Below are 21,265 nucleotides of genomic sequence, written 5' to 3' on the forward strand. Positions count from 1 at the left end.
ACAAGGTAGGGGTAAGGTCTGCATACACATTACCCTCCCCAAACCCCACTTGTGGGATTACGCTGGGTTTGTTGTTGATGATTATTACTAATGGCTTCAAGAAAGAAAAAAAACTAACCACATCTGTTAACCCAAAGCCCAGATATATTATTTTATATTCATTACAAAATTTGTCTTCATGGACGATATATGCAATGCTTACTGTACATGGAAGATAGTTTTCTATATTATCTGCTCTGCCTTGTGTTTCTGTATTGAGGTATACTGATTTTGCTTCACTTTTTTCATGATGTCCTTCAGGGCAAAGCGAGCAATTAGCAGCTATGGATAGAGAGAATTCAGAGCTGTACCTGCGTAACTGTCAGATTATGTGGGAGAATGAGAGGCTGCGGAAGAAAGCTCAACGTCTCAACCAGGAGAATCAAGCTTTGTTATCAGAGCTGAAACGGAAATTAGCAGCTAAAAATGCCAAGCGGAAACCTGAATTTGAAGTTAATATGGGTTCCAGTTCTGTCAGTGATCAAATGGAAGCCAACAAACGTCAGGTACTGGAATGAAAGTGATGTTCCAAGTCACTTCCTCCAGGTGTTTGTGAAGATCAAAATCATCAGAATTTTCAATTTGGGTTTTACCAACATTATAGCAATTACAAGGCTATGTGCCAACTAAAACTATTTATTTTTGCATTCGAACCAAAATAATGTACTTTTTTAGTAATCAAATAGTGCTTGCCTAAAAGCTCTAATACCAACTGCACCCCCAACAGAAAAATAAGGAAAAGGATTATGCTATAAGGGGTTGTGAACTAAAAAGCTAGGTTTCTACTTCACCAATTATCAATCCACAATCAACTTCCTGTCTATGCTTGAGAATGTCTGGTAGAATGCCTTGAAGTGCTTGTATGCAATATCAATATCTTCCTTTCCGCATATCTCTCTCACGCTGCAATCGCAGAAAAGCAAAGTCATATGTATCGAATTAGATGACCAACTTAAGGAAGCAGGTTACAAAAGCAAAACTGGCAAACTAGAATGAGGAAGAAGATATAAATGAACAGATTCAGATACTGTAGTGTCCCTCAAGTTAGATGCGACCATTTCATCATGTCAAACTACCAGAGCTAATTACAGCTTCAAACTTCATAAGTTTATCATCTAGCTGCCCGGCAGTATCTTATACCATAGAGAAATTTTTATTTTGAAAAAGTACAGAAAAACATTCTTAATGGCAAGTTCGCCAAGGTGCCTGGATGTTGAACATCTATCTTCTAGGAAACTCGAAAAAGTAGTGCTTATCACAACTTATCACTATTTGCACTGTAGGACAAGCATTGCAGCTTGATAATATAGATCATTCTGCCGAATATGGGCTCAAGCAAAATTTTATGTCAGATGATGCATGACAGTAAAGTAAGCTAGTTATAGACTGCTGCCTCTATCCCATCTTGGGTAAAACAATTTTACTGGAACTAAGAGCAAGGAATTTTTCTTTTTTGCTTTTAGAAGTGTGTTAATAGTATTTGTGATTGGAACTAAGTAAAGTAATATTTTTTTTTTTGCTTTCAGAAGTTTGTTAGTATTATGTTCTGACTAGTGGAAAGTTGGAAACTACTGACTGGTGTATAACCAATTTCCAAAAAAAATGGAAGAGAATTCTAGGAGATCACCATGTAGCACAACATTGAATGCAATAGTACATAACTAGGTACCTGTGCATGGATAGCTGAGCAATACCACAATCAACAGTTCGGATTCCAACTCCTGAAGCAAGTATCGGACCTATAGTTGATCCACATCCCATATCATTTCGCACCACAAAGTCCTGTAAGGAGTTAAAGGACTAGTTACCATTTGCAGCATTAACACAAAGGATTTGAATCCTTAATAAAAGTTATGCATTGACTCCTGAATAAGAGAAAGATGGGAAGTCAAGGAATAGGTCAAGTCATGGCTTCCGTTCCCTACTTCCTATTTCTTTGATGGTTTCCACTTCATTTATGCTAAAGCACTTGGAAGATGAAAATCACCTGTGTCGGAAGGCTGTGGAGTCTTGCAACTTCTTTAAAAAGAAAAGACGTAACTCCACTCGTAGCATAGCGTTGATTTGCATTATGCTTGATTACAAGCCCCTTCTGTAATTCAGGACGATGGTGCTCCTCATGCTTATCCACAAAATTAGGGTGAACTCCATGAGCCATATCAGCAGACACTGTTATTTGAATGGGATACTAGACAATAAGTTTCACATGAGATGCAGAGGAGAAAATAATGTGATTTGACAAGAATGCTGGAAACTGATTTTTCATTCCGTATGTTATGACATCACAAGTTATTTGCATGTTAGACCCCATAAATTCTGGTAGAACCTATCGACAAGGAGAATGATGTCCTCCTTGGCTGGTTTGTATCACACTGCAATCACACTTGCCTTTCTATGAAGGAACAAGTTTCGGGGAACTCTTTAGGCCTTCTAGTAACATGAACCGGGAGGAACTCCATCCTTAGGCAAAGCTGTTAGATTTCTCAATCACATAATTAATGAAATGCACTCGTCAGGGGAAAGCCTCAGTACGGACACTTAGTCAGTCCATAGAGCATATAGTGTATACAAGTTAAGATAAACTCAATAATGAATGTATTAGTTTTTCTTCGAAGGCAGTTACTAATACACATGCATGTATTCAGATTGATATGTTCAGCAAATGAAACTGAAGAGGCGTAAACTTAACAGGGCCCAATATTGAATTTACCGCCTTTTGAAAGAATCACGCAAAGTAACAACCTTTCACATTATATTGTCTTATTTGAGCTGGGATCAATTGCATTACTGCTGAACAGGAGGAGTATCCACATACGAAAGGTTTGAGAGTACAAACAGGAGTAGCCAGTCATATACAAACACTTATCTAAAGGCCACAGACATATCAAAAAAAGAGTACCAAGAAAAGAGTGGCGAATCGCGCGGGCAAAATCAGATTCTCCAGCAGACTGATGACTTAGGCAGTCAGTTATTCGTCGCATTGCCTCAAACATAGTTGGCGCACCAGCTCCTTGGTATGAATCTGAACCAACCTAAAGTCTTGGTGGAGTTAGACCTCATGTTCGAGTAAATGGGAAACTGAAACAAGGAATATCAGTTCATTTAAAGTTCAATTTCAAGCTGAAATCGACTGATTAAATAAGGAAATTTCGAAACAAGTAAGAGACTGACAAACTTGCTGGTTTTCATTTTCTTGTTTTTGGTGGAAAAATGTAAAAACAGCTTAGAAAGAGGATACAGAATAGTTGAAAACAGCTTGTAAAGAGGATTCAGAGTACTGCTAACCGACTTTATTGCTTTTGTGCTCACTTGGAACATTTGACACTCATGAAAAAATCTATTTACATCAAACAAGTATTTTCAAGACAAAAATTTGGTCTGGGATAAGCAAAATATTTCTTAGCTTGGAATATTCTAAAATTTAGAAATTAAACAAGGACTGATCTGATGTTCCCCAGAATATACTTCTCATCTAAGAGTAGCATCTGTAGAATGCAGAAGAAAATAATTTAGGGAAATCACTGCTAGAACTTTCAGACTGAGCAATACTACGTACCTCTTCATTATCAAAAAGAGCAATCATCCGAATTGCATGCTCATTTGATAAATCTTCGGGCAAAGTACATGAATCAACCAGAGCTCTCAAACCACAAAAGCTCGACGCAAGATTATCCAATCTTCCAGAAAATATGAACTCATTATTTGCACCTCCAAGGCAGCTAGGTTGGGTATCACAAAGATTTAACTCAACACTAACTATGTCATCAATTTTACAGCTGAGCTCATCTGACAAGATCTGCGATCACAGAGGAAAATATCAATGTTCATATCCAGTAATCCATAATGTACTCCTTATCCATCATTCTCTTGCGTTAAATAATGTAACAAATTCTCGATGTTGGAAAATAAGATGGAAGAACAGAAAAGCAGTACACTCATTATATAAATGAGGTGTAACAAATTTCATGGCTTTCAGTGCTGCTACCACCAAAGCAAACAAACTAATATAAACAAGGAACCTTCATTCTCTGACATTCAGCTACCTATCTTGATCATTTGCTCGATACATTATTTTAATATTCTCAACACAGTGTCTCTTAAATGATGTCCAATATACTACAGTTTTCCAAAACACTTCTTGATTAGAAGCAACATAGAAAAAGAGGGTTAAAGAATTCGCAGTCTTTGACCAGGGAATGAAATAATGAGGAACCCATCTGTCAGTCTACATACTATAGTTAATAAAAAGATCAGATAAGTCCAGGAAAAAATTCAGGAACGGAGTTTCCCTTTTTGGTTGTCAGTCAAAATCTTTCTTTGACTGACCACCACAACCTAGAAAATTTCCAGGATTATAGGTCAGATTTAGTGAATATAATATAAACAATAACCTGCAGAAGGAGTTGATGATGAACATCTTTTGAAGAAGACACATTACTTTTCTCTGTGGAATCAGCAGTTGCATTCTCTGTCTTTGTTGCCAGTAGCGGAATAAGTTGAGTCTCAAGGTTTGGCTTAAAACCATCCTGATTCACAGTTCTACATGCCAGGAAAATTGAACAGGGCAAAGGAGATATCAGCAAAGCCTTCAAGCAAACAGAAACTACAGAAAAATGCTTGATTTCCATTTATCTTGTGGTGAAAGAAATTAAAGATCATGGACAACTGTCTCATTTCAAAAAATAAAAATAAAATCATTGACAACTGTCACTGATAATTGACCAGTTTGACAAACATAAATCAAAAGAGCTCCTCCATCAAGGTTACCCTTTAATCTTTGTATTTAGTTATTGATGTTTGTCAATCGAAAGAAGAGAGGCTAACCTTAAAAAGGAAGCTATGTTTAACAATATTCCAGTACTTCAGGAAAAAATCAACTTATGCACAGTACAAATGTGATGCTACTGAAACAAGATTCCTTTTCAACTAATAACATCTGATGAACAAGAAGGCTGAAATGAGTTTGGGAAAAGGATAAAAATCTTTTTTCTTTCTATTATGAGCTTACTAGTGTGAGAAAGACAAAATTCGGAAGCCAGCTTAAACATTGCAATAACTGGGACCAAAAACTAGACATTTTGGAGAATTTTAGTCAAGTTTCAGACTTCCAAACTTTTGAAAACATAAAAACAGAAAAGGAAAAGGCAGATGCCTTCTATTCGGAGAAGAAATTGCAAGTTATTGTTCTCATTGTGCCACAGGTGTAGGACTATTTGAACGTACGGTACAATAAGCATGAATGAAACTCTTGTACCACTTACAGTAGCTGGTGTGCTTTTTAAGAGCACAGATTTTCACCGGCTGCTTTGCACAAAAGGATTGCATAATAAACCAAAGAACAGCCTTATCCCCAATAATAATAATAACTTTTCTTGAAACTGTCCCCAATAATAATAATAATAATAATAATAATAATAATAATAAAAATAACAAAAAATAGGCTAAGAACAAATTAATTTTTGCTGGACGAGATGTTAGTTAGACCGTGTCTCTTCTTAGTAAGGTGATTTATGGAGCTGGTCAGCATGGGAAGGAGGAAAATATGTCTGCATGTTGAGATAAATACTTGAGCTTTCAAGGGCACAGAGACATACTTAGGTCTCGCGAGCAACTATTAACACTCCTTAATTCTGAAGCTCACGGTAGATATTCAAAGATTGACCTCGAAAGTCTTTGTAAGAAGTTCTATCAGTAAAAGAGAAGCAACAACACATGCTATGGGATCCCACAATTTAAGTAGGGTTTAACTTTCACTTAAACTATTCAGTATATCCACAAGATTTCAGATTTAAGTGCTTAGAATAATTGCTATTTGTCTTGGACCAATTAACCTTATTTAGTGTAAAATTTAGATCAAGTACTAACACAGGTCATTTCTGGGAGAAAGCTATTCAAATTTGCATGAATATCCCCATCCATGTTTTAAACACATATTGACACACTAATGGACCAATTTAAGCATAATGTTGATTATTGTTTTTCCCAAATTCAATTTCCTCTACCACGTGTCATAGGGTAAGAAGGATGAAGTTAAAAATAAGAGAATGACTCTCAAACTTGATCATGCAGGAGTTATCAGCTACAATTTCTTATTGTGTTTGCTCTCTGCAATTGATTTGTGGTCTCAAAGCAATAACTTAGATGGTAGATGATATCAAGAAATAAGGATTATGTTTACCAACTCAAGAATGTAAAACCCCTCACACCACAAACAGAGAGCAGGAAAAAATATGAGGGGAAAAAAAGGAAACTTGAGCGAAAGGCAACTGACCGATTAAGATGAATAGCCAACGTAGGCACTCGCAAGAGAGGCCTCGTTATTTTCACAAGCCTGTGCAGAAAGGAACCATCATCAGCTCTTAGAATAACCCTCCCAGCTACACTCAAATCCCGATCAAACCAAGTGTGCCATAACCCACCACCATATAATTGCACATTGACCATAAGATAGCCAGATTTGGTCGATGCGGACTTTGGCTTTAGTTTTAAACATGGGCTATCTGTGTGAGCAGCAATCACGTGAAAGCCATTACCAATAGAATACCTGCAAAGCTAATTCATATCTCTGATTAAACAACATAAGAAAGTATTCCTAAAGGAGTGGAAAATGAAATGGTTGGATGAGAGTAATATTGTTTAGAGAGACTGCCCCTTGATCTATAACTGGTGTCTAATTGCAGAACATTCCATTTTTTAATTTGGTTTCTACAGGCTCATATATGTAAGGAGCATTGCATGACTAATTAGCAATTGTAATGTAACCTTTGGGAGGTATGTAGTGTTTGCTCACTTCTTTCCAATGGCAAATGCAACCAAAGAGGACATGTTGCGTGTAAAGAAATAGCGCCCACCCGGCTGCAGATCCCATTTCTCATTTTCTTTCAGCAGATGAAATCCAGCGGCAATTAGTTGCCTTTTTGCTTCAGCTATTATTAAAAAGAAGAACACATGTTAAAATAGTGTGCAGGTGAAAGCAGAAGTCTGAATTGACTGCAACAAACCATAAATACAAGAAATCTGTTTAAGAGATCTGTACACTCCCCATACATGCCCGAACACAGACAATGCAGCTTTCACACCAAACCAAAGTTCAAACATTGCTTCCAATTCCCAAAAAATCTCAATTGATTGACTGCCCAAGTTTCACACACGTAAAAGGATAAATTTCATGCAGCTCAGATTAACATATATTGTTGCCTGAAGAATAATCAACCCAGTTGCCAAAAACTAATAATTTGAGAAGCATCTCGTGAAATGAGGTAAGCTCACACATTTTCATTAGAAAGAATCATGCAAAAGAAATGGTGAACACTACGAGAAAAATAGCTTTGTTTATCTTAAATGGCCAATCAACTTATGCAACAAACCATATGCTCTATTTATGATATTGTCATTAAAATGACATCATGGTGGCTACAAAAAACCCAGCTGAACCAGATAAAGACGCTAAAAGAAAACATAACATATTACATTTCTCAACTATCGAACTTGTTTAGTAGATACACCACTCAAGTCATCAATCACTATTAATAAACCATGTCTGTCTCCTACATTTCTTACTCTCCTGCCTTAATCATCTTAGCTCTGCTGTCTATCCTATTTTATCGCGTATCTGATCAAAACAACTAAACAAGTCCAAATACAAAATTCAAAACCTTTTGAAAATTCACAAACTTCAAAAACTGTGATGTGAATTGTGAACCCAGGTCGTTAAAAAAGGCAGAGGAGCATTAAGGATGCATGGTTTAATTTTTTACACTTTTCTGACCATGTCCCTTTGCTATGTCAGAGGTCACAAAAGTAATGAGACATGTGCATACGTGCACAGCATATTGTCCTATACATGTCCACGACGCGTAGTGGAGACGTAAACTTTATGCACTTCAACAGCTTGATAAATCAAATAATATTGAATAGCATAAATATTGTGAAGCAACTAATAACCAGATAACAAACGAAAAGTACTAACCATAATTAAACAGCCAATAATTTACAATGTCACAAATTTTATAGATAATCTTGTAAACCAATGTTATATAGGAATCAACTAGCAGATATTACTTATAACTAAGTTCCGTGAAAGCAAGGTGATACAGATAGATCATAAACAATGCACCAACACAGAAAGCAGAAATAAGATAATGTGGAAAAGTAAAAAATGCAATAGATCTGAAAGGAGGATGGTCCATAAAAGACGCAGACATAAGTTTAGATCAAATTAGGAAGAGCGAGAACAGCTACTCCAAATGTTTGGAGAATAAAAGTTTAAGACAGTGCAAATTTATTGGTACACTGTGGGTTGTTCCGTTCACATGCTCATTGAGGGAATTACAATGTAGTGATTGTTTATGCGGTGAATAATAATGAAGGTATCGTTATACAGTGAATAATAATTTAGGGACTGTTATGCAGTGACTAATAATAATATGGATAATAACCCTCAGGGGTTGGCCTGGTGGCAATTGACTTGAGCCTTGGGGTTTGCTCCCTTTCAAGGTCTCAAGTTCGAATCCCACTGGGTGCAAACAATTCATGAGGGCCATCGAACTGGGTAAAACCTGAATTAACCGTGGTGCACTTGCGGGAAACTCCTTGCCGAGGGCCTGTGCACCCCCGGAATTAGTCGGGGCTCTTAGAGACTCGGACACCCGGTGCAAATAAAAAAAAATAATAATATGGATAATATTATGTAGGGATTACCTACTTTAAGGGCATTTTGGTCTTTAAACAGTCATCTTTATATTGCTAATACATATAATTTTGTTCCATATTCTATCTCACACAAAATAGTACACAGATTCCTGCATAACTTTTTGAGTAAATTTTTTTTCTTTTTGGAGTAAGCAAATGCAAGTATTTTTTAATATGGTCAACCAGACGTTGTATTAATTATGCGAAGAATATACTTTCTTATACTACTAACTAAACGTTGCATTAATTGTGTGGGGATTGTTTTCTATAATCCTCCAAATCTTATTCTATGCAAGATTTTATGTTAGGATTATTTTACCTAAACCAATCAAACAAAAGCTCTAATGTTTTAAAATAGGATAGTAAAACGTATGGACAATTGCTCCTTATCAAAAAAATAAATTCTACGCGCAATTGCTTAATTTAGTTAGAGAAAAGAATTAGGAAAATTAATTAAGTCATTAGTACATGCAACATTTTCCAATAAGACAATTTGAGACCAAGAACTCAAGAGACTTGTGATGCTACAAAAACACCTTGTCAGATATTAATGCAGCTGCTTGATCATGTCACCTGATCCATGCCATCGTACTAATTTACTTCTCTCACTGGGTTTATTTAGTTGTGCCGTTTGCTGTGAGGTGTTTTTGTCGTTAAGTTAGTAAAGGGAAGACCATATAAAAATCTAGGAGACTGCTCCCTTTGTCCTTATTCTCATGAACGTGAAAGGTGAGGAAAAAAGAAGCTTCCTATGGGACTAGCAACACTGCTTAAAAAGCGGAAAACTCAACTATTAAATGCTTTGTATATATGCATGTATTTATCATGATACCCAGTCCTACATTTTTACCGCTATTGGAGAAATTATCTTTGCTATAAAGGCTATTATTTGCCCTCCTTTCTACATGATGCACCTTATGAAACAACATCGGCACAGTGCAATAGCAGTTATTCACCTATAGTGCATCTATTTTTTCATGGTAAGCAGGCTAGTTTGATTAGGAAAAAGACAGAACAGAAATGAAAGGACTTTGATTACTACGGCAAAGTACAATATAAAACTATGTCTAAAGCAGTCATGGAACCTATAGAAACTAACTAAACATCTATACTTTCTGTTAAATGACCTTACTGTCCTGAGATCATTTAACAAAATTCTTCTAACTCTCAATTAAAGAATTTTCGTTGATAATCTTGTCTTTCTTCACGTCATTTTACCTTTCATTTTCCTGACACACCCAGACCAAGTTGTATGCATGGAGTCCCCCTTACCCCATCTTAGACGAAGGACCCCTCTTTTGCCTTTATTCATCAAAACTTTATCCCAACAATTGGTTATCCATGTATTGATTTGGCAGAATCTTTTTCCTTAATTCTACGTGGAATTCTTGCATAGAGTGATTCTCTCTATTAAAGTCATCAAAATTGGGATCATAGCGATCAGCGGAGTGTCAGAGAACCCTTTCTCATGCTCAAGAACGATTCTACTGGCTGAACTTCCAACTTTGTTATAGGATATATTTTGATGAAAAGAAGTATACTGTGCTTTGATTTAACATTATTGTGCGTTGCCTCACCATGAAGCATCCAATCTGGAGGTGGTTGAGCTTGAACAGGTGTCGGAATTTGCATAACCAAAGTTGATAAATACCAGTGTTATCTATCATTAGAGACAACTGCCACTAACTTTGACCTATGTTAATAACTTTCTATAAAATTACCAAGTTTTGTGATTGACCAAGTCACATAATGTAAAATTAGTCCAAAAGTGTTAAAGGCAATCTTCTCAAACTTCCTCGCACTTCATCCGAGCTCAACTGTTGTGTGGTTATGCATGAATTTGGATTTTATAGAGGAAACTTAGGAGATAAAAACGCACAACAAGAAAAGCACGGTCAAACCTCAAGTCCAAACCAATATAGTGTTTTCCTTACCACTTACCCCCAGTAAGCAACATTCATTGTTCTTTTTCCTTAATTACATTACAAAGCAATATACATTGTTCTCAATCGCGTGCTTTGCTCTTTGGTCCAAACAAAAAATGCTAGCAAATGTAAGATGCATTAGAGTGTGAATATCCATCTTGATATTCACAAATTAAAAACGGCAGTCAGAGACTAAAGAATGGCAACTTAATAAAAACGCAATACCACAACAAGTTGTGCGTTCAGGAATATATACCTGTAGCATGAAACTGAGTCCATGACTCATTCAGATAGTCCAACAGGTCGCCAACAATTGATGTACTCGATTCAGAACTTTCAGCACTCTGCATTGCAATTAAGTTATTTGTTAACAAGATCTTTTGGGGGGAAACAAACAACTGTTGCTGCCTGCTGGTGATAAGTAGATGTTAGTAAATACTCCCTCTGTCCCAATTTGTTTGCCCACATTAATGTTTAAAGAGTCACAATGTTCTTTGTTTCAATTAACAAATAGTCCTTTTAACTATGATCCTCAAGGATCTTTTAAAGAATTTTCAGTTATATAAAATTGTGGTTTCCAGCATATTTATGTAACAAACAAGTACACAATACTTGACTCTCGCATGGAACCATGTTAGATGAATTGACTCTCAAACAACAAAATTATATTACTCGACTCTCGCACGGACCACGTTATTTAAAATTTAAAAATATTAATAAAAATGGATATTCGAACTCACACAAAAATTACTTGAATTACTATCTTACTATGAATCATGCCATTTCTTAATTGAAGAGAGTGTAATTTTGATATTCGAGTTCACACCAAAAATTAGGCGAACTTCACTATTTATTTACAGTATATTAGTGAATTTTAACCTGCAATAATAGACTAAATTTCCATTTTTACCAGTTATACCAATTAATGCTTTATAATTACCCCTGAGTAAATGATTTTAGTGTAAAAAAAATTTAGGAAATAGAAGATGACCTCTGGAATTGAGCCGGAGGTGGAGCACAGTGGTGATGTGACCGATGAGAACTTGCGGAAATGAATGCGGCAAGGATTATTGATGTTGTGGACATTAATGGAGAAAGGCGGTGATTGAGGGAATTTTGAGAGAAGTACTGAAGGTTTGGGGAAAACTGGATATGGTTGGAGGAAATGGAATCGAGCTATGGCATTGGCCGCCATTGTCGTGTGAAACACTACAACTATCTGGACTGATATTCTGTTTTATGGATGTAGCAACCGTTGATTTCTACCTATTTGAAGGATTGAGCAGGATTAACAATAAATTTATTACTCCATTTTACCTTTTAAATTTATTAATTTCTTCTAATCATTTTTTAAGGGCAAACTAGTAGTCGTACCCGCGCGGTCAATATTAAAAAAATATTTGTCACTTTGTTAATTTTTCGATGTTACATTTGGAATTATCACAATTATTTGATTATCCTATTCTATATTAATAGAATAGATATTGTCTAAATTTTAATAAATAAAATCTCCATTAAATTAAAGGGACTTATATAGTCATCAAATAATATTTTCATTATGTATTTTTATTTATTATATTATCCAATATTTAGTATAATTATATTGTTAATAGAAATTATGACACTTGTCATTATAACATTTCTTTGCCTCTCCTATTTTATATATATATATATATATATATATATAGATAGATAGATAGATAGATAGATAGATAGATAGATAGATATAGATTTCTTTGACTCTCCTATTATATATATTACATATTATATATTATACATATATTATATTANATTCTTATTTTTATACAATAAAAAAATAACTGATATAGAAAATATTAATTCACCTTTTTTTAAATATATATAGTATAATATACCTTTTGTCTTTTTTTTTTTTCTTAACTCAATTATTAAACTGAAATAATATGAGTTGTCATTTCATCTAATTCACTGAATATCACACTGACTGCTACTAAGCACCATAAATTACATAATCAGATTCTAAGAATCAACACGTGATTGCCATGCAAACTTTGATCTCCTTCCCTACAAATATCAGTGCACACTCTACCATTAGCAGTAACACAACCAATTATGGAGCAAGAAAGCATAATCTACGACCACGAAATCTCTATATATACTAGTTAGAATATAAATGATAATAAAATATTGAAAAATACAATAAAAGTATAAGTAGCAAAAAAAACTTGTAGTACCATATGATACTAATATGGTATACATGTATACCAACAGACTATATGATTGCTTTAGAATATTGCAACAATTATCTGCGACTATACTATTGTACCAAAACATTAAAAGATGCAATATAAGTATGAGAAAATTATATGCTCGCATTGCAAGCTAAATATTCGCAAAGCAACTTGCTCATTCCGTATATTAACAGGGTATATAGGTGTATGGGGTCATTCCAACAATTGCCTATAGCAATAAAAGCTATTACATAATACACATAATCTATGTCTATCGGCACAAAAAATTCCAGTACTGCAAATCATGTTCATATAAATAATTTTAGAATAGAATTCAGTTAAGAATGCAGCTAAAACAACCAAAAAAAAATGTTCAAACTACCATGTGATACCAATATGGTATATAACTATAGCAACATGGTATACAATCTTACTTGTTAATTCCCGGCAACTATATGACTATACTACTATTACATAACACACATGCATAAAGAGAAAAATAAAAAAATAGTGTACCACATATTAATATAATAAAGAATTTCAAGATATTATACTATATTACTATTATTAAAAGAAAATCAAATACAATATCATCACAGAAAAAAACTTTCTCTCTCTATAACCGCTCTCTCGGCGCACTATAGAGTGCATGTGCTAAAGTACGCCGGCAGCCATGGGGAGGGGACGTCCAAGGAAAAATGCGACTGTAATTCCGATGAGTGATTGCGCAGGTACGAGTAATCCACAACCAACTGAAGTACTGAGCAGAGATCTAGGAAAAAGCTTAATGGAGCAGTGGCCACCATTGTCATCCGGGACGGAAGCTGTCAAAACTCCATTAGAGAAGATCGAAAACAGTAGAAAAGTGACAAATAACACTCCGATGATACATGCAAGTGCAAATACTAACAAATTGGCCACTAATGGGCAAAACTTTATGGCTGAATTGGGGGAAGCAGGGGATACAGGGAAGGTAACTCATCCTCAAAAGAGGCTACCTGATGATGAGACTGGGGAAGGTCAGAAATAGTGGGCGAATCTATTTGCGGGCTCGAATTATGCGGCTAAAGGTATGGATCTGAACTTCATCGCACCTACTGTTAAAAATGGCGAGATAACTGTGGAACTATGTAAGGATGAGATAGAGGAAGAAACTCAGAAGTGGAAACTAGCATTAATATTGTTTGTGGTTGGAGGCAGTCCAACAATAGGAGCCATGGAGAGGTACATTGCATCAGTGTGGAATTTTGTTGCTAAACCTAAGGTGTACTTTCATAACGATGGCTATTTTGTGGTTCAGTTTAATTCAATTGAAGATAGGGATGCAATTTTATACTCAGGGCCACACATGTTGAATAACAAGCCTATAATTGTCAAAGTATGGTCGGCTGATTTTGAATTCACTAAAGAGGTACTCCAAACAATACCAATATGGGTGAAATATCCTAACCTGCCTTTGAATTGCTGGGCTCAAAAGTCACTAAGTAGAATCAGTAGTGGACTAGGAGTTCCCCTCTATGCAGATGCATGTACTACACAAATAGATAGGATCTCATATGTAAGGGTTCTTGTTGAAATGGATGTGACAAAAGAACTTCCTACATGTATTAAAGTGGCTGATCCTAATGGTAGGGAATTTATGCAGGAAATTGCTTATGACTAGATACCAGAGTATTGTGCTAAATGTATGCAGGTTGTTCATCAATGCAGAGTGGTTGATCCTAATGTTCCAAAAGGGAAGAATAAGTATGTAAAGCAGAAACAGGAATGGCAACCAAAAATGACACCCAAAATCCAGGAATCAGCAAAGGAACTAGTGCAGATAAAGGAAACCATAACTGAGAAGAATACTAGTACTAATACAGCAATTGCAAGTACTAGTACAGGAAGTACAGGAAGTGAAGAGGGGAATGAGGAGCAGTGGCAGACTGTTATAGGGAGATCAGCAGCTAGAAGTAGAGAAAGACAATCAACTGATATAGTAAATGTCCTCAATGGATTTAATATTCTTGCAAAGTCCAACTTACAGCTAGCCATCCCAAGACTGATAGAGGGAGGAACAGGAGGACAACCGGGTGACACAGGGCAAGAAGCTTTACAATCCTTCTTTATACCTGTATGAGATTAGTAACTTGGAACATAAGGGACTAAATAAAGCCCCTAGACAAAAAGAGGTTAAGAGGTTCATTTGTAGTAGAAAAGTAAGCATGATAGAATTACAAGAGCATAAAATAAAAAAACAGAAGGCTGATCAGGTTATAAAGAAAATTACTCCTGGATGGGCATACCTTGACAATTATTTACATAGTAACAAAGGAAGAATATGGTTGATCTGGGACACAACTGAAATAGAATGCAAGGAGGTGAGTAGTACTGCTCAGACTATTCACACAGTAGTCTATATCAGAAGATTGGATATGAGGTTTACATTCACAGCTGTATATAGGCTGCATAGTATTGAAGATAGAAGAAGTATGTGGAGTGAATTGACTAGACTGCACACAATACAACAAGGACCATGGCTGATCATGGGGGACATAATGCTATCAGACCAATAGAAGATAGGCCTGTTGGCAATGAGGTTCAGGAACAGGAAGTGAGAGACTTTAATGAATTTATAGAAAATACTGGAATCACAGAACTAAAGACTACTGGAAGGACATTTACATGGACAAATGGACATACCTATAGCAAAATTGACAGAGCCCTGATTAATACTGATTGGATGATGGTAATGCCTCAAATGGAGGTATTGGTTATGGATCCCCACTGTTCTGATCACTCACCTTTGAGCATCACCTTGGAGGAGGAAAAAGATTTCAGCCCCAAACCTTTTAAATTTCTCAACCACCTAGCTGAGCATGATGATTTCTTAAAGATAGTAAAGGAAGCATGGGAGAGGCCACAGGAGCAACATAATCTGAAATATGTATGGCAGAAATTAAAGAGGGTAAAGCAGGCTATGAAGAACTTAAACAAAGATGAGTACAATGTTGTAGGGGACAGGATCAAGGTATGCAAGCAAAAACTACAAGATATGCAAGAACAAATGAGAGACCCTGGACAGAATGAAACAACAGTAGCTGCTGAAAAGGTAATGAAGGAACAACTGCAGAAATGGCTTAGAGTGGAAGAAAGCATTATGAAACAGAAATCAAGAGTTAATTGGCTACAGTTAGGTGATGCCAACACATCATTTTTCTTTGCAACTATGAAAAGCAGGTGCAGTCAAAATAAGATAAGTAGGCTAATAAGAGGAAATGGAAGCATAGTACAAGCAAAGAAGGACATTGAAGAGGAGGTGACAGGGTTCTACCAACAACTATTGGGTTCATTAGCAAGTGAATTACCAGCTATCAACCCTGCTATTATGAGAGATGGTCCCTTGCTCAATAGACACCAGCAATTACTACTCAATGCAGAGATCACAAAGGAAGAGATTGTTCAGGCACTAAAAGGCATTAATGACAACAAAGCCCCAGGATATGATGGATTCAATGCTCTATTTTTTTAAAAAGCATGGGCCTGTAGTGGGTGATACAATTACAGATGCAGTTATGGAGTTCTTTGATAGTACCTATATGTATCCGCCTATTAATTGCACAACAGTGGCCCTCATCCCTAAGGTGAAAAATCCTTCTAAAATAATTGAATACAGGCCAATATCATGCTGCACAGTTGTGTACAAGATTATATCAAAGATTCTAACTAATAGACTCCAAGGAGTGATGGATGGAATGGTGGATAAGAGCCAGTCTGCATTTGTGCCAGGCAGACTTATAAGTGACAATATTATAATGAGTCATGAGCTAGTAAAAGGCTATTGCAGGAAAGGTATTTCCCCCAGATGCATGTTGAAGATAGATATGAAGAAGGCCTATGATTCAGTGGAATGGGGCTATCTAGAACAAGTGCTGACACACTTACAGCTGCCAGGAAGATTTGTGAAGTGGATAATGAGTTGTGTTACAACAGTATCCTATGCTACTATGATATAGTGTACCTACTAAACCAACTACTTACATCGACGAAAGGTTAAGGTTAGAGAACGAAGGAGTAANACTTATATATCATGAACTGGGATCGCGTGGTACGCCGACCACCTAGATATATATATATATATATATATATATATATATATTATGAAATGGGATCATGTGGCACGCCGACCACTTATATAGATTATGAGATCGGATGTGGTTTCGTGTTTACTTCTGATAAATTGTGTTCATCTGTATTTCCCCTAAGCATGTCCCCTCCCTGCCTTAGCTGGTATTTTCTGTTGTTATTTCATTGTACTTGTTTATACATATACACCTGCACAGGTTGTTTTTGGTAGGTCCTGTCTAGCCTCGTCACTACTTCGTCGGGGTTAGGCCAGGCACTTACCAGCACATGGGGTCGGTTGTGCTGATGCTACACTCTGTGCATTTTTGCACAGGTCCAGGTATTGAGCAGCAGCAGCAGCATTAGCACGGGGGCGAACCTTCAGTCCAGAGAGACCCGAGGTAGCTTGCAGGCGTCCGCAGGCCCGGCGTCTCCCATCTATCTTTACATTTGGCTGTCATCTCATTGTACCCGAGATAAACAGATTATGCTTCTTTCATACTTTATATGTAGTACTCCTTAGATGTTCGTGAGTATGTGACTCCAGTCCCGGGGTAGAGATATATGTGCTGGAACTTCTGTATTATTGATCATCTATCTACATTTAAGTCTTCCGCTTATGATTTTAATTTTGTCGCCTTTATTTAATGTTGTTAATTGTTAAAAAGGAATGGGTGTTTAATGAAATTGCTAATTAAGTTGGCTTGCCTAGCTCTCATTAGTAGGCGCCATCACGACTCCCGAGGGTGGGAAATCCGGGTCGTGACATGCTTGTGTAAACCTAAAACAGCGGGGGGTCTTAATTTGCTTGCTATTGAGGAGTGGAATAAAGCTGCCATATGTAAGCTCTTCTGGAACCTATGTAAAAAGAAGGATAGGCTCTGGGTAAAGTGGATGCATGCATACTACAAGAAACAGGATACAACATGGAACAATATACCAAAACTAGCATCCTGGGTAGTGCAGAAGATACTGAAGGCAAAGCACTATTTTGATGAAGCTGGATACCAAGAGGTGGATATACAAGAGATAAACAAAATTTCTATTAAAATCATATATGGAAAACTGAGGGGGGAATTTGAAAAAGTGTCATGGAGGAAGCTGGTTCATAGTAGCATTGGAGTTCCAAAATGGAACTTCATAGCTTACCTAGCTGCACACAGGAGACTAATGACTAAAGAGAGGCTGAGGGGTATGGGATATGTGGAGGATGTAACTTGCTCTCTATGCAATGATGAGGAGGAGACTGTGGATCACCTGTTCTTCAAGTGCAGATATGCAGCAAGAGTATGGACAACAATGCTTCAATGGCAAGGCATTCATAGGCAACCAATGGTATGGGCAGCTGAACTTCACTGGGCAGAGAAGCACTACAAAGAGAGGAGTACAAAGGCTGAACTTTACAAACTTGTATTAGCAGGATCATTATATTACATATGGCAAGAAAGAAATAACAGAATTTTCAAGGGAATACAAAGAGCAGAAATCATCATTTGCAGATCAATCACACAGGATGTACATGGAAGAGGAGGAAGCAAACATAGGATACAAAAGAGATTGCAGGAACTTAACTACTACCCTAGCTTGTAGATTCTATGACATAGGCAGTAGTTAAATCAGCTGTTTCATATATGTAGTTGATAAAGGAAGTGGAGCAAAATCTGGGATGTATGTCCAGAGTATGCTCAATGACAATATGTACATATTTGTTTGTGAAATGAAATTTAATTACCAAAAAAAAAACTAATTATAAACTAAATAACTAATTAGTAACCAATTATGCCATATGGCATTTTTTTAGGCTGCCACTTGGCTTAAGGAGAGGGCTTTTCCCCCTCCTTTTAATAATATTTGTAAAAGAATATGTCTAGAACTCCATTATTAGGCTTATTTTCTTATTTTTCAAACATAATGGAGTTTCACTCAAGTATTTTTATCCGTAAAATTACAAAATTCCTTTATTTTGGCTACTAAACTTTTATTTGCCCAAAAATCATGGAGCTCTGGACAATAAGAAAAAGTACATCATTGAGATAATAATCGGTGCATCTAAAATAAAATACAAAAAGAAACTCATTGTTAAAACTCCATTGTTTTAACTAAAAAATTAATTTGTCTAAAAAATAATTGACGAGGAAAATCTCCATTTTACATATTTGGCTTGAACAATATTAGAATAAATATTAATTGCATCTCCAGAAGAAGAAAAAAGTCTCTTAATATACACTTGGAATTCTATTATTTTGGTTAAAAAATTTTATCTGGCAAAAACTAATAGATTTTCAGTCAAATATTTTAGTACTATAAATTTGGTCTGGAAAATAAATACACAATTAGAATAAATAACAATTGCAACTAAACAGGGGGAATACAAAGTCGAGGTAAAATATGTGATATATTAAAAGAAATAAAAAGAAATACACAATTAGAAATAGATAAATTTATTATATATAACTATGTTGCAATTAACGATTGAAGAGTACCCCACAGCTAAAATAAATAAATTATTATATATTTCCCCACTCGCACACTCTTGAAAGAGTATGTATCCACACTCTTTGTCACATTAGCATCCAGTAGTGAATGCTAATAGTCTCAATAAATGGTACCATTTATTGATGTGCACCAAATAAATGGTATCAAGCTTAGGAGGGGTCTCGTGGTATTATGCCTTGATTTTACAGATAAATATTTGTATTTGAGAGAAGTAATTATTTATATTCAATAACAAATATGAATCAAGAAGCGGAATAAATTAATGATCTCAAATCAAGTTCCCTCGCTCTTTTATTTTTTGATAAAACTCTTCGATTATTAGTTTTAATTTTAAGATTGCTATTGATTCTTGTTTTAGGACTTTAGGAAAACATACGAAAATTTTATTTTTTCCACTCTAGTCAATAAGAAATTTAGACCCTTTTCATATATTTTTTTTTTAATTTTTTAATGGCTCTATTAATGAAAAAGGTAAAAGCGAACCTTTCGCAAATCACATGAGAGATTATGTGCTAATTTTGTAATAGTAGGGGCAAGAAAATGCCCAACTATTAGCGGAGTGTAAGAGTACTTTAATAATTTTGAAAAGGTGACTTTTAAATAAGTTTCTGTGGCAAAAGACATCATAGAAAGTTTGAAATGAAAATTTTAGCTTTTTGAGGAAATAACAGATTAATTGAAGAACAAAATGAACCGTTAGAAATATGATTCATAACGGGTGTGTTTGGCCTGAAGGAAATATTTTTCAGAAAATATTTTTTAATTTTTTCATGTTTGATTGGCTTAAATGTTTTAAAAAATATTTTCCTTATGAACTCATTTTCCTTATCAAGAGAAGGGAAAACATTTCCCAAAACTCCTTCTCAACCTCCTATTCTCCGCCTTCACCAACCCACCCGCACCCCCACACCCACCAACCCAAGCCCCACCCCACGCCTACTCACCCCACCCTCTCTCTCCAAAAAGGCTTTTTTTTTTTCAAATTTCAGTTTTTTTTCCATCACCACCCACCCTGCTATCCCCCACCCCACACACACAAAAGAAATATTTTTTTACTTTTTCTTTTGTAATTTTAAATTTCTCTTTTTTCGTTTTTCTGCACCACTTCCACTGCCCTTCCCCCACCCCACTACAAAAAAGTTTTTTTTTAACCTTTTTTTGTAACATTCAAATTTTGGCTTTTTCGTTTTTCTGCACCACTCACTGCCCGCACAAAAAAAAATTGTAATTTCAAATTTTGTTTTCGTTTTTCTGCACCCCCTGCCCCCCTCCCCTTCCCCCCTCCGGAAAAAAATTATTATTTTTATATATTTTCAGTTTTAATTTTTTTATTTTTCGGTTTACATGTTCGAAATTTTACAAGTTTCAAAGTTATGAGTTTGAAGGTTTATGTGTTTGGAAGTTTACGGGTTTAAAAATTATAAAGTTTACGTGTTCGAAAGTTCGCAGTTTCGAAAGTTTAGCGGTTCAGAAGTTTATGACAGAATATTGTTGGTTCGAAAGTTTACGGCTTCATATTTGTTGTATCTAAATTATTTATGAATACTCTTGAGAAGTATTTTCCTTAATTTGCATATCAAACACCGGAAAATGAATAAGATTATCACTTGTTTTTCAAGAAAATATTTTCTTGGAAAATATTTTTCGTTATACCAAACACACCAAAATCTATCCTTCCTTTCCATGTTTTAGTTCTTGAAATAAATTGACAATAAATGTTACGGTGGATTTACCAACACAATTTAGGGTGTGTTTGGTATAACGGAAAAAAAATTCCGTGAAAAATATTTTTTTGGG

At 35.7% G+C, this 21,265-nt stretch overlaps 2 protein-coding genes across 4 annotated transcripts; one reads left to right on the top strand and one right to left on the bottom strand.

Annotated features, from left to right (window-relative positions):
- Nucleotides 1-303: 303 nt before the first annotated feature.
- LOC109213238 (protein LITTLE ZIPPER 4-like) lies at nt 304-580 on the top strand. The gene has a single exon (XM_019377011.1). It carries the CDS (start codon nt 324-326, stop codon nt 555-557), a length of 234 nt encoding a protein of 77 aa, XP_019232556.1. The 5' UTR covers nt 304-323; the 3' UTR covers nt 558-580.
- LOC109213237 (probable aspartyl aminopeptidase) lies at nt 569-11,910 on the bottom strand. 3 transcript variants are annotated; one of them, XM_019377009.1, is made up of 10 exons: nt 11,647-11,910; nt 10,912-10,999; nt 6,830-6,965; nt 6,311-6,370; nt 4,431-4,578; nt 3,596-3,835; nt 2,939-3,071; nt 2,027-2,208; nt 1,709-1,821; nt 569-942 (listed from the first exon to the last, which is right to left on the bottom strand). In XM_019377009.1, exons 1-10 carry the CDS (start codon nt 11,848-11,850, stop codon nt 837-839), a joined length of 1,410 nt encoding a protein of 469 aa, XP_019232554.1. In that variant the 5' UTR covers nt 11,851-11,910; the 3' UTR covers nt 569-836. The 3 variants fall into 3 exon arrangements, with proteins under 3 accessions (XP_019232554.1, XP_019232553.1, XP_019232555.1); XM_019377008.1 differs by having other exon boundaries at nt 6,311-6,583; XM_019377010.1 differs by lacking the exon at nt 11,647-11,910 and having other exon boundaries at nt 6,311-6,583; nt 6,802-6,965; nt 10,912-10,996.
- Between the last annotated feature and the right edge of the window lie 9,355 nt (nt 11,911-21,265).

This window comes from Nicotiana attenuata, unplaced genomic scaffold (assembly GCF_001879085.1).
Source record: "Nicotiana attenuata strain UT unplaced genomic scaffold, NIATTr2, whole genome shotgun sequence".
NCBI lineage: Eukaryota > Viridiplantae > Streptophyta > Magnoliopsida > Solanales > Solanaceae > Nicotiana > Nicotiana attenuata.

Bases quoted from the DNA above. Each gene is read 5' to 3' on its own strand.
- LOC109213238 (XM_019377011.1), top strand. From the start codon at position 324: ATGGATAGAGAGAATTCAGAGCTGTACCTGCGTAACTGTCAGATTATG.
- LOC109213237 (XM_019377008.1), bottom strand. From the start codon at position 11,850: ATGGCGGCCAATGCCATAGCTCGATTCCATTTCCTCCAACCATATCCA. The intron at 4,579-6,310 runs GTCAGTTGCCTT...CCTGGCATGTAG, and splicing joins TTGGCTATTCATCTTAATCG to AACTGTGAATCAGGATGGTT. The intron at 3,072-3,595 runs GTACGTAGTATT...CCAAGACTTTAG, and splicing joins CTCTTTTTGATAATGAAGAG to GTTGGTTCAGATTCATACCA.